The sequence below is a fragment of the Zingiber officinale genome, chromosome 3B (genome assembly GCF_018446385.1).
Source record: "Zingiber officinale cultivar Zhangliang chromosome 3B, Zo_v1.1, whole genome shotgun sequence".
Lineage (NCBI taxonomy): Eukaryota > Viridiplantae > Streptophyta > Magnoliopsida > Zingiberales > Zingiberaceae > Zingiber > Zingiber officinale.
Genome location: NC_055991.1, coordinates 10,261,607 through 10,274,737, shown reverse-complemented (window position 1 = coordinate 10,274,737; position 13,131 = coordinate 10,261,607). Strand labels below are relative to the sequence as shown.

Here is a 13,131-nt window from a genome sequence, read left to right as displayed (position 1 = left end):
ATTTAATCCAAATTAAGATCATTATATTCTTGGAATCTTCCCTAAGTGTAATTATACCATCCAATTCTTGATTCCACCTTATAATTAATCAGCTAGATTTTTAAAATAAATATATTTTTTAAAACATTATACCTATTTTAAATGTTCCTCACACAGTCTATCTCAAAATTTTACAAAAGAAGATGAGAGAAGATAAATCATAAGCTCCTCAAAATCTTATAAAGTTAATTTTTTTTTTAAGATTTCAAACTCTGGTCAGAAAAATTTGAGTTATTTAAATATTAATAAAAGTATAATGCCCCATAAACATGATGACAGTGATTGACTTGAAAAAAAGATGTATCCAGTAGTTAAACACTGTAATCTATTTTTGAGCACTATTTCTCGAAAGCAACCACTCAATGCGGCAATAAGAAAGATATATGCAGATGATGGGGCGATCGATGCTTTGGCAATCAGAAATGCACTTGTATCGAGACAGACCTGAGAGATGCTTCTTACCTCTACTTGTTCTTAGATCTGCTCTATCCGACCATTCTGTCATGAACAAAGAAGTACTGGGCGTACTTGAGCGAACCAAAAGATGCCATTTCATCACACAGTTCAATTTTAATTGTGGCATCACCACCTTCATTGAAACTAGTTGCATGATCTGAGATGCCTTCATATTGACATAGTTTAGGGTGGAGGGAGATAATACTTGTGAAGATATTAATTGATTCATGTGAGCATTCTCAATCATTAGATAGTACAAAGCAGAAGAGGCAATTGAAATTAATTTTCGAATTGAATCAGTGGAGTAGACAACAAGATGAGTGAACAAATTAACTAACATTAAGCCAACTGCGAAAATTACTGTCATTACAAAGGAAATACAAAGTGATAGAAGCTTTCAGTTCCCAAACATATAGAAAATAAAACATTATCAACTGAAGATTCAGAGAAGACTGGTGCTTATAGTGAACCAGGCAACTAAAGTTTCTACAGGAACAAAATAAAGATATAGACTAGCATATCAATTGAGACTCACATAGTTTCATGTTCTTGATTAGCTAAGTCAGCACTCTTTTTTTTTTTCCGGTTGAAATTCTCATGATACTGTTGACTCAGATTTCAGAGTGGAGGGATTGTTGGAGCATCGACAAGCGTTGAGTCATTCAGGTCATTGCAGTGGCTGCTTGTACCCTCATGAAGCATGCGGTTCTCTGCCCTCGGACTGCTTCCCGTGCTGCTACATAATGATGCTAATGAAGTTTTCTGCAGTACACCAGTTGGCGAGAACTCCATTCGACTTCTTGAATCCCAGTCATCTGCCAAGAGATTTAGAGATGTAAAAGAGTTCTTGCTTTGATCCTTGGGTGTGCTACTGGTGCTGTTCAGCACCTCTCCTAAGGGTCCAGATATGGAAGCCTCCCAGGAGAGAGGTCTCCAATTCATCTGCCTTTGGCATGCATTGGTTAGAACTCCCATGCCTAAACCCATATGGACATGGTCGTATCCGTATTCTCTCGACAACTTAAGCGGTGAAAGTGCTAGTATGTCATGGTTAGATGAGGTGGTGGACGAGAAGTCAGAACAAGATATTGGATTGGAGATGGAGAGTTGGGTTCTATCTGACTGTGTTTCTTCAACTCCAGGCCAGGTAGCGGTCAGATAGTTGGACTGGACTTTGGGGCAGTCATCGAAGAAGTGCCGAAGGGGGTTGGACTGATCATGGTGATTGAGCTTGGGGGAGGGAATCAAACTGACACTATCAGATAACGAGCTCCATGAGGAATTCAAAACTGAATCGTTGGCAAAGGCACCCAACTCAGCACTGGAAGAGGTTCCTTCAAAGGGCGTGTGTGGCTTTGAGATCGGATAGAAGTTACTCTGAGGTCTTTGGCAAACAAGATTTGGCACAGAGAGGCTTTTCAGATTCTGAGCATAATTATTTTGTTCTTCATTGTTCACCGGCATCCTGCAGATCCGTACATAGATCAGCATTGCAAATACAAAAGCAAAGATCTAATTTAAAGGTCCATCATTCGACAAATGAAAGATGTAGAGATAACAGATGCAAAGTTGCCAGCTCTATATATAGTACTAGAACAATATAATGGAGACAATTCATCCTTTCACCCAAGTAAATTTTCTGAAATATTTGCAGGTAAATGTAGGCTGTTGAGGATTTCAATTTGGTACGGTCGGGAGAATCAAAATAAACTTTTATCATAAAAAACAAAGTACCCTAATACAAGTTTATGGAACAATGTAAAGAAAGAAGAATGACTTGTGACAGTTTCGAACAGAACAATTTTTAAACCTAAATTTCTTTCTTCTCAAACACACTATTCTTATAAGAGGAAAATCTAAGTAATCTCTAGTATCATAATCTAATCTTTACTTATTACTTAGTTCTCAAACTTTTAGTTGTTTCTTTTGGCCGGCTTTAAGAGATATTTGGTGTAAAATTTCTTCTACCCAATTAAGGCAGAAGCAAAAGGAAAATTCTGGGAAAGAATTCTCAAACCCTTTCTTCCCTCGCTCCATTTCCGTATGACAAAAGAAGGCATCAAAGTTACTTTTTTCTGGCATTGTTTCCTTCCTCAGTTGTGTGTACTCTTTTCCCCTATGTTAGATGAATCAATCCCTTTACCGAAAGTTTTATAGTGTTGCTTAGATATTTATGCATCTTATAGAAAACATTCATAAACCCTGCCAATCAACTTCAATGTGCTTTGCTTCAACTGTTTTTATACATATTCCTTACTGAAGGCATCAATTTACTAACTTTACCAACAAATGCATAACATCAAACAATTATGGAAGCTATATACTGAAAATCAAACCGAACCAATCACTAGTGTTGACTTACCCATTGTACTGCACAGGATGTTTGATGTTAGACTGCAAGCTTTTACTCAGCTGCTGCGCAGCCGTGAGAGCACCAGACGAAGCACCACCATCAGGAAGAGCAAAAGTCGGTTGGGAAGAGGTAGCTATGGGAGTTGCTTTGGCGGCATGGCCACTCTGACCTTCCACATGCTTTCTTGAACGATGGCGGCCCCTGTTCATGTGTCGCTCGCAGTATTTCTTGTCAGCAACTGCATCCCTGGAGCATCGCCATTTCTTCCCATCGGTCCGACGGCATCTACCAGGCTCTGGGTCAGCATTCCCAGAATAGAATGACCCCCACCCCACTGCAGCAACCAGAAAGACAGCACAACATACCACCAATTTAGTCTCTAATGGTCGTTAGAAAAAATTTCATATTTCAACACTTTAAACGCAGCAAGATCATGAAACGTTATGGTGATTAAATATACTTTTAATTTCTTTTTCCATAAAGCTCAACCTTTGATTTTGATCATAAAATTCAGCCATGAAAAAAAAGGGGGGAAAAGGAAAAGGAGAAAACAAAAAAAAAAAAAGGAGAAAGGACCTTCTCAAATTACATTTAATATAGCAAAGTTTGAATCTTGAGATGCATTAAGATGAGGAATCAAAATAATTGCTGAAAAGATTAGATTTTGCAAATCTATCTACCAAAACGAGCATCTTCAGCTTACATGCCACTGAATAAAGATGTCGGAAAGCAAATGAAGATTCTGAAAAGATAATATTCCACGCGAAGCTGGAAAACCAAGGATCAAAGCTATGGTATGGCGACAAATCTGTTCCCGAGATAACAATGTTTCTTCTTTTTGCTAGAGAGAAAAATTCAACAAGCACCTGAGCCAAAAGATCCAGCTGACAGAGGAGAGAACCAGGAAGAAGCACCTAGACTCCGCCGTAGGGGGGCGATCAGAGTGGCTGGAATGGGCACATTTGCAAGGAGGTACTTGTAGATCAATGCCTGGTGTTCCAGCTCCAGCCACTGAGAAGGAGTGAAGGGTCCCCTTACCCTCGCCAAAACGCTTTGCGAGTTACCATTAGAACTTGCTGATAACAAGCCTGAGATAGAGATCCAAGAAATGCACATCAGATATAGAAAGAGATCACATCATGCCGCATAAAATGTCTAAAATATAATCTTTTTAGCGACAATATCTTTTCGAGAGGAGAAGTATCAGAGAAAGCAACTAAAATGATTCATGTGCTCTTTCTCCGTCTCGAAACTGTTTAAAGCTTTCTTTTACCACAAGAAAGAATCTAAGCCCCTAAAAACTCAGGCCAGGGACGATAAGACCTAACCGAGAAGCAGAAAGTGAAAGGAAGCAACTTTTTCCTTGACAAGACTCAAACATCAGCCGCGTTACCAAAAAGACCCTCCTCCAATCAATGCCGGAATCAAATAGACAACCTAACTAGCTCCAAAATCCCTAATCTCAAACCCCCAAAAAACGAAAACCACCACGGCACAAAACCTTATCGACAGCGCCGCCCTAGCATGGGTTACCTACCTGCATTTCCCCTGAGGTAGCACTGCGCGGAGGAAGAGGCCACGGAGGGGCGGTTGTAGTAAGCCAAGGTCGCATCAGTCACCATCTCGCTCTTGGATGCTGACGAGAAGCTGAGCATTTGCTCGCCGTCAGGGAACAGGGGATGGGTTTCGGATCTGAGGAGGAAAGGAACCGCCTTTGCGGGTGCTGCGGTCAATGCATCGGACCTGGCCACCTTGGGCGATCTCCAATCGTACTCTTCGGACTCAGCGGACCCTCTGTCGTGCTTCTGCAGCACGGATCCGAAGGGACCTCTCTGGTTACTGACAGCAGAGGCTGCTGAGGACGAGAATAGGCCACCAGTACCATTACCGCCGCCACTAGCAGCATCAGCAGCAGCTTCAGAAGAGTCTCCAGCTAAGGCGTCCATGGCGAAGTCAATGGTCCGCTCCGGCGCTGCTACTAGATAAGATCGAGCAGGGAGGCGGTGAGTTCGTGTGACGAGAAGGAGGAGGAGGAAAAAGGAGGCATTTTTGCCGGCGAAGGGAAGGGGGACAGTGTGGCTGTGTTCTTATAGAGAAAAAAACAGGGTGGTTTTTCTTTTTTGAGAAATATTAGGAGTAAATAGTAATGTTACATAATTGTTGATCAGTTTTCTTTTTAAAAATAATAATAGTAATAATAAAAATAATGAGATATTTGTGGTGTTTACATGCGCTCGCGTCAACCTAATTTTATTTATTAACAAAAAAACGATTTATAATTATTTTTTATTTCAATAAAATTTTATAATAATTAATGAATCAAAAAGTAATGTAACTACTCAAACCAAAAGTAATTGCACTACAACAATTTAATGGGGGTAGGAGTGGTCCCCCCTCCTCACGTGTCCTTCCACTCTCTTTGATTTGTTCTCTATGTCTTTGACCTGCTCTTTGATTCTTAATGGGCCAAATTAATCATATTTAATGACTAATCAGTTTAATTTAATCCTCCTGCCTTTTCAATTATATAAGAAAATCACTGATAAGATTTTTATATTAAATCTCATTTCACATTAAAAAATATTTATAATATTCAAAATTACAAGTGTTATTTTTTTTAAAAAAGGTAGTAATTTAAAATTAATTAATTATGTATTGATTCATCGTTAATGAAAGGAATTAGCCTTTGCGCTCTCTCCTCCTCACGTCACGTGCATGAGCACGGTGTGTGTTCATTAGGGTGACTGTGTCATGCTTTAGGTGTTTCTTCTCCATTTGACCAAAAACACCACAATTATTTTGTCCGTACGTATTCCCATTAACGCTATGAGTTTTTTTAGCAAACGAATAAATAAATAAAGGAGGAAAAATATTCGGAAAATCTAGGAAGAGTGCACTTAAAGTTACAAAGCTTTTAAAAGACTCAATCAATTTTTCAATTTCTCATTTAATATTAAATTTCAAAAACAATATCATCTTGTTACATTTAAAAAATCAATAATATTGATTTTTAAAAAATCAGCATCACTATGATTTTAATTTCTTAAATTTAATATAACTTCATGTGTATAAATTTTAAAATCAGTATCATATCACTTCTTTAAAATTTAATACAATAATGATATTGTTTTTTGAATGTAATATTGTAGTAATTAGACGGAGGAATAAAATAACAAATAATTGCACTCTTTCGCATCCTCAATTGACACGGAAGGAGAAAATGGAGTCTCAGTGGCTGAGAGGGTAAATAGATAAAAATTTGTGTGTGAAATGAGCGTTTCAGCTTTATCACTTGCCACTTGTCACATGCCCATAGGAAGAAAAAGGAGAGAGGAGACAAATAAAAACAGGAAAGTGGAGGGAATCCGACACCATCGCATGACAGGGACGTCTCGTAAACTCATCGGGGCGTTTCTGAATAAAGAAAAAGTAAACCCGGGTTTACTTTTACACCCCTATGTATTTTGCATATTACCGAATTCCTTCAGTCTTCGTTGCGGATCGACAGGACAATTATGCATAACGATCAGAATTCAGAAATAGAAAAGAATGTGGATCGGAATATTTGAAAAAATCTGAGACGGAAATAAATACAGATACAGTTAGGTTTTAAATTTGAATAACTGACAGGGACTAAAGTGGAAAAAAATAAAAGTGAAATTACTACAAATCGAGAGGACTTCGCCTCCTCGTGGCCGACATGTGGTGGACCCCGCCTCGGCCGCAATTAGTCTTCTCACACGTCACCGGCGCATCGATTTGCAGTCGAAAGTTTTAAAAGGGAAAATTTATACACAGCCCATATCGACTAACACAATTTTACATGTATTCCTCGATAGAAAAAATCTTTTTTTTATTCTCTAATTGAATATATTTATCTAATTGTTCTTAATATTTTAAGTATAAAAAATCTAAAAATAAATATAAATCCTTTTAAATTCAGTACATTAAACTAGAATCTAGTATATTTTTTTTATCAAATTGAGTACGATTTTTTTTCCACCTCAATTTTATAGAAAATATACTAGATTTTCTTTAAATGATACTCAATTGAATGAAAAATATACTAAATTTTTTTCAAATGGTACTGAATTTAAGAGAATTATATTAAATAGGAAAAAAGTCGTACTCAATTTAATAATAAATATACTCGATTCTAGTTTAAAATGTTGAATTTAATAGGAATTATACTTATTTTTAGATTATTTATACCTAAAATATATGAAGGATAATTTTAATTAAAAATATACTAGAATATACTAGGTTTTCTTTAAATGATACTCAATTGGATAGAAAATATACTAGATTTTTTTTAAATTATACTCATTTTTTGACCTTTTGTACCTAAAAAATCTGAGGGGCAATTAGGTCATAATATTTGCATGAGGGAGTTGAAGCAAATAAAATTTTGCATGCAAGGAGTAGAAACAAAATTTTTTATGAGTGGGGATTGCATGTAAAATTCAAGTTATGATTGGAGATTTTTCTCTACTTAATTTACTCGTTTTAAAATTTTAAGTTTTTAATAAAATCATTTTTATTTTTTTAAAAAATCTAATAGATAATTTACTCGTAATTAATATTAATTTATATTATCCATTTCTATGTCGTATATTGAAAACCACAATCTTTTACTTATTCTTTTCTTATTTTTTTAATAATAGAAGTTAGTTTAAAAGATAATGATTAATTTATAAGAACGAAACACGATGCTTCGTAGGGTTCCACAAATTACACAATTTCCAAGTATTGTGTCCCATTGTGTTCTTGATATTTTAGGCATTAAATTTTAAAATAAAATAAAAAAAATAAATTTAGATAATTACTTAACAATTATTTAATAATAAAATTTAAAATTTTATGTCAAATGATTAAATTTATACTTGAGAAAAATAACTTATTTACTTCGATTTGAAATTGCGAATAATTATTATTATTTTTATTGTTAATAGAGAGTAATCTCTAGACATTTCGAGATCCAAACGAAAAATATATAAAAAATACAGATAAATATAATAATAAAATAACACGAATCGCAAAAGACAACAAAAGAGAAGTCTTGCTCGGCATAGTTCACACATTCCTAGTAACACAATGAAAGATTCCACACGCCTTCATGCCTTGAAATGCTCATATCAAACTATCCTAATGAACAGCTATGTCATAGTATTACTTGTTTATTTATTAATAATAGATATTTATATTTTTTGATGAGAAAAATGCTATTTATTTCTATCATCAAAATTTCACCTCATTTTTAATTAAAAATTATCAAAACAAGCTCTACGTACACTTTAATATTCATCTTAAAGATGAGACTTAGATAATTTTGATTTACAAAAGAAACAACTTTGGGACCATCATAAAAAATTATGTTGGATTTGAATTCCGACAGGATTAGTCAATAAACGAATCGAAGAATAAAAAACTTAATCCAGTTTAGCGAAATGATTGATTAAAACAAACATTTAGGCATTGATTTTAGAAAACAATAAATAGTGTGGTATGATGCTTCCCCCTAACCAAGGTCTCATGCATGCGTTAACTCACATGCAAATGTTGATTAAATTAGTGATTAGCCAAAGCGTGCAATTTAAATAGTGATTTGCAAAAGCATCACCCCATGTTATAGGAGTTGGGCTTCGTGAAATAATCATATTATTATTTAGTGTATGTTAAGCATTTATTATTATATAATCGTTGTTTAGTTCCACGAATAATTGTGTTTATTATAGAATTAAGATTTTTTATTTGCCTCCAAAATTATTTTAAAATCATAAAAAGATCCCAAAAATAATAATATTAGTTGGGCTTAAATCAACAAGTATCGGGCCGGGCCCATACAGAACGAGACAATAACAGACAGCTCTTCTCTCCTCCTCGCCTGGATCCCTCGCTCTCCTCTCCGTCGATCACCGCCGGAGGCGTCTTTTTTGTGGACTTCGTCAGCGGCACCGACGCGATCACCATGGATGCTTGGCGGCGCTTTCAGTAGGGTTTCTACCTGGATCGAGATGAGGTAAATTGGTTTCGTTCTCTTGCTTTGCAATTCTCCTTCAGAATAAGCGGATGGATTGGATCTCTGCTCGATTTGGCGTGCGATTCGTGATTCGATCTGATCGTTTTGGATTCGGCAGTTCGTCGGCTAAAATTCTGATTTTGGCTCAGTGAACTGCGGTTTAATCGCAGCCTCATCTGGTTGTCATCAGTTTGGTCTGATGAAGTGGACTGCTGTGGACCTGGGAAGGGAGTCGAGTTCTTCGTCCTATTCACACGTGCCATGGTTTCTCCCGCCTTCCGGATTCTTCTCTTTCGCCTTCCATGTCGCACCCGCGTTCTCCAATGAAAATGGGCGAAGGCCCTAACGCCTCCCTCTCAGAGATCTCGATACTAGTGCTTCAATGGCCTCTTCCCACTTCCTCCTCGTGTCTCTCCCTCTTACCCCTTCCCCTGTCCCAATCTCTTTTCGCCCCAAGCTCCAGTCTTGGCAACCTCGCAGATTCCGGCTCCGGCTCCGCTCCCGCCGCAGAGATGGACGTCTACCAATGTTCTCGGCCCGGGATCAGGAAGAGCTACCGAAGTCGTCTTCTTCACCTGTTGCCGTCGCTACCGATGAGGTTGGTGATAGCAGGCCGGATAAGGTTGTGGAAAGTGGGTCGGCGGTGGGAGGAGAACTGGATGAGGAGGCTCGGCAGCAGGAAGTGGATTGGAAGACGGACGAGGAGTTCAAGAAATTCATGAGCAATCCCTCCATAGAGGCTGCGATCAAGCTCGAGAAGAAACGGGCTGAGCGGAAGCTCAGGGAGCTTGACAGGGAATCCGATGCCAATCCCCTCACTCTTCCTTTGAGGATTCTGCTCAGGGATAGCCTAGCCAAAGAGAAGGAGAGATTGGAGAAGGCAGAAGAGACATTCAAGGCTCTGGATCTAAACAAGGTAATAATTGAGTTTGAAAGAACAATTCTTTTGCGAATTTAATAGTACCTTTGGGGAAAATGGACTCTTGAAATGGAATTATGCATTTGCAGCTCAAGAACTGCTTTGGTTTTGACACATTCTTTGTTGTGGATGTTCGGAGGTTTGGTGATGGTGGTATTTTCATTGGCAATTTGAGGAGACCGATCGAAGAGGTCATGCCGAAGCTGGAAAAAAAGCTCTCTGAGGCAGCTGGCCGGGACGTGGTGTTGTGGTTCATGGAGGAGATGAAGGACGACATAACCAAGAAGGTTAAATCAACTCAACTAAAATATAGCTTGCACCTATTTGCATTTTCCTTTTATGATTTGTATGATCATAGGAACTCCTGATAGCTTCTCTTTCAATTACTGTTGATTTCTTAACTTCTATATTCACTCATGGAATTTCTCTATTTGATTTAGAATAGTCGTTTCTAGCATAGTTTCTTCATAAAACCTGGTTTTATCATGTCCCAATTCCTTAATAAACCTCAATCCACTGCACCAAAAACTTCCTCTTTCCTTCTTCATGCCAAAGAAAGCATTTGCACATTGAAGAAGTTAAGAGAGGAAGGTTGAATATGTAGTTTTTGTGCAATGTTCAGAGAATCTGCTACAATAACATAGTCCCACACCATTTTTTTTCAAAAAGGATCACGAAAATGCAGTAAGAGAGTAAGCATGAAAAATGTATTTTGTTTAGTTGGGAATATACCAGCAAAAAAAAAAGAAATGGTGAATAAGAGATACGTATGAGAAGTGTATTTTTGTTTAGCATTCTTGTTTTCTCTGTGCATGAGTTTTGTTATTCTACAGTATATATGGAATTTCAAATCTTTACTATGTAGGTGTGTGTGGTGCAACCCAAAGCAGAAATTGATCTTCAATTTGAGTCGACAACGCTGAGCACACCATGGGGATATTTGAGTGCCCTAATGCTGTGTGTTGCGACATTTGGAACTATAGCATTGATGAGTGGCTTCTTCCTTAAGCCCGGCGCTACTTTTGACGATTACATAGCAGATGTTCTCCCCCTTTTCAGCGGCTTTCTTTTGATCTTAGGTGTATCAGAGGTATGAGATCCATGTTTTGCTAAATTGTCGGCTGCATATTGAGTTCTAATTTGGATTGACATTTCTTCCTTGTTCTACATTGTGGTCACAACACTATACTTTTGCTGGCCATTATTATGGTAATGAAAGGTTTGCTTTACAGATTACAACAAGGGTAACAGCAGCTCGCTATGGTGTTAAGCTCAGTCCATCATTCCTTGTGCCATCAAATTGGACTGGATGCATAGGGGTCATGAATAACTATGAATCACTATTGCCCAATAAAAAGGCTCTATTCGACATCCCTGTTGCACGCACTGCCAGTGCCTATATAACATCACTAACCCTTGCCATCACTGCTTTTGTAGTTGATGGTAGTTTCAATGGTGGAGACAATGCTTTGTAAGTATCCAGCCTTTCTTCAAGGCCAACATGCCTTTTAGTTAACTAGAGATCTTAACATTATCGTTAACTCATGTCTTTCTTCTCATTTTCTCCTTGCTGCAGATTTATCAGGCCGCAATTCTTCTATAACAATCCACTTCTTTCATTCATTCAACTTGTGATAGGACCTTATGCTGATGAATTGGGCAATGTACTACCAAATGCAGTTGAAGGGGTTGGAGTACCTGTTGATCCTCTTGCTTTTGCTGGACTTTTAGGTATGTTGGTTCTTCCTAGAACTGTGTTTCTCTTTTTCCCTTATGTGGTATGAATTATTTGTTAAGCATGTTCTAGTTCGGCTCAAATTGGATAATTTTGAATACGAATCAATTAGTTTTTTTTTTTTTGAGCCAACTTGAAAAGCTTGCGAGCTGGCTCTATATATAGCCTATCTATCTTCACTAGTATCGAGCTCCTAAGCACCAAACCTCATTCTCAAGTCCCATTGTCGAACATGTGAGTGTTGAATTTGTGAAACCAAATGAATCAGAGCTTAGTAGTTCACATAATTTGACTAACGAGTCTCTTTAGGCTAAGTGGGTTGGACAAATTTGGTGACCTGAACAAGTTTGGTGAGTCGATTAGGTTGGACAAATTGAGTAGGTTGGACCAACCAGTTGGACAAGTTAGGTCCAATGATCTGGACAGACTAGTTGATTTGGTCATGTTGGACACATTGAATAGGTCAGTAGAGTTAAATGGATGAAACAAATTGATCAAATGGATCGTGCTGAGCCAGAGAACTTGTTGAATCATGACTCATGTTCATTAGTACCTTTATTTTTTCATCCTCAGAGGGAACAAATCAGAAATTTCTTCTAGATCTCTAGAACCTTGATGGCTGCTTACTCAAAATTTTATCTATCCTCTAGATTGCCTCAATTGCCTTCTCATCTCTACCAATCACTTGTGTTCTCGCTTTGGCATTTGAAAAGCACTGTAGTATGACAATATATGGTGCAGGAATAGTTGTGACATCCTTGAATCTACTACCATGTGGAAGGCTTGAAGGCGGGCGCATCGCACAGGCTCTTTTGGGAAGGAGAACTGCAGCCCTATTATCGTCCGCGACATCCTTGCTCCTCGGAATCGGTGGCCTCAGTGGCAGTGTGCTCTGTTTAACCTGGGGCTTATTTGCTACATTCTTCCGTGGCGGGGAGGAACTGCCTGCCAAGGATGAGATCACCCCGTTGGACGACAACCGTTACGCTTGGGGTTTCATCTTGGCCTTGATTTGCTTCCTCACCCTTCTTCCAAATGGTGGCGGCACATTCTCCAGCTCCTTCTTTAACCCGCCGTTCTTCAGAGGAGACGTCTATTAGCTGAGGCACTACCTCATATGTTCTTTCCGTTGTCCATGTTAAAATATATTTTGACTTGTATGCAAAGTAACTTTCTCATTTGGATAATCTTCAATGCTTAAGATTTTGAACTTATTCATGATAATTTTAAAGTACAAAAAAAAATAGAGCCCTCTAATTACATTTACCCCTTTTCAATCTTTTATTTACATATTCCATAAATATATATACATTCATTTATCTTTTAAATTTATCTGTTCATTCTCATATTGTAAGAATTATCTCTTTCATTCTCATATATGTAGCAATACTATTTTAGAATTCACATTAAATGTTCAGCATTTTAACCGCTAAATTTCTATAAAAAATTAAAATAAAATTCACATTAAATGTTCAGCATTTTAATCGCTAAATTTCTATAAAAAATTAAAATAAAATTCACATTAAATGTTCGGCATTTTACCAAACGAATACCTAAATTTTGAGATTTTGAAAATTATTAAAGATGCATCGCATTTTAATTTTTAACAA

The 13,131-nt window shown here is 37.4% G+C and overlaps 2 protein-coding genes across 4 annotated transcripts; one reads left to right on the top strand and one right to left on the bottom strand.

Annotated features, from left to right (window-relative positions):
• Positions 1 to 812: 812 nt before the first annotated feature.
• On the bottom strand, positions 813 to 4,899 carry LOC122055861 (growth-regulating factor 6-like). Its single transcript, XM_042617525.1, has 4 exons — positions 4,386 to 4,899; positions 3,715 to 3,936; positions 2,858 to 3,182; positions 813 to 1,960 (listed from the first exon to the last, which is right to left on the bottom strand). Exons 1-4 carry the CDS (start codon positions 4,792 to 4,794, stop codon positions 1,114 to 1,116), a joined length of 1,803 nt encoding a protein of 600 aa, XP_042473459.1. The 5' UTR covers positions 4,795 to 4,899; the 3' UTR covers positions 813 to 1,113.
• Positions 4,900 to 8,696: 3,797 nt separating this feature from the next.
• On the top strand, positions 8,697 to 12,735 carry LOC122055860 (probable zinc metallopeptidase EGY3, chloroplastic). 3 transcript variants are annotated; one of them, XM_042617524.1, is made up of 7 exons: positions 8,697 to 8,867; positions 9,017 to 9,783; positions 9,876 to 10,073; positions 10,652 to 10,876; positions 11,019 to 11,257; positions 11,363 to 11,517; positions 12,263 to 12,735. In XM_042617524.1, exons 2-7 carry the CDS (start codon positions 9,250 to 9,252, stop codon positions 12,619 to 12,621), a joined length of 1,710 nt encoding a protein of 569 aa, XP_042473458.1. In that variant the 5' UTR covers positions 8,697 to 8,867; positions 9,017 to 9,249; the 3' UTR covers positions 12,622 to 12,735. The 3 variants fall into 3 exon arrangements, with proteins under 3 accessions (XP_042473458.1, XP_042473457.1, XP_042473456.1); XM_042617523.1 differs by having other exon boundaries at positions 8,986 to 9,783; XM_042617522.1 differs by having other exon boundaries at positions 8,697 to 9,783.
• Positions 12,736 to 13,131: the final 396 nt, after the last annotated feature.

Coding starts and splice junctions, on each gene's coding strand:
- LOC122055861 (XM_042617525.1), bottom strand. CDS start 4,794: ATGGACGCCTTAGCTGGAGACTCTTCTGAAGCTGCTGCTGATGCTGCT. Junction 3,937..4,385: donor CTACCTCAGGGGAAATGCAG/GTAGGTAACCCA, acceptor TCTCTATCTCAG/GCTTGTTATCAGCAAGTTCT. Junction 3,183..3,714: donor AGCTGGATCTTTTGGCTCAG/GTGCTTGTTGAA, acceptor TGGTTGCTGCAG/TGGGGTGGGGGTCATTCTAT.
- LOC122055860 (XM_042617524.1), top strand. CDS start 9,250: ATGGCCTCTTCCCACTTCCTCCTCGTGTCTCTCCCTCTTACCCCTTCC. Junction 9,784..9,875: donor AGGCTCTGGATCTAAACAAG/GTAATAATTGAG, acceptor ATGCATTTGCAG/CTCAAGAACTGCTTTGGTTT. Junction 10,877..11,018: donor TGATCTTAGGTGTATCAGAG/GTATGAGATCCA, acceptor TTTGCTTTACAG/ATTACAACAAGGGTAACAGC.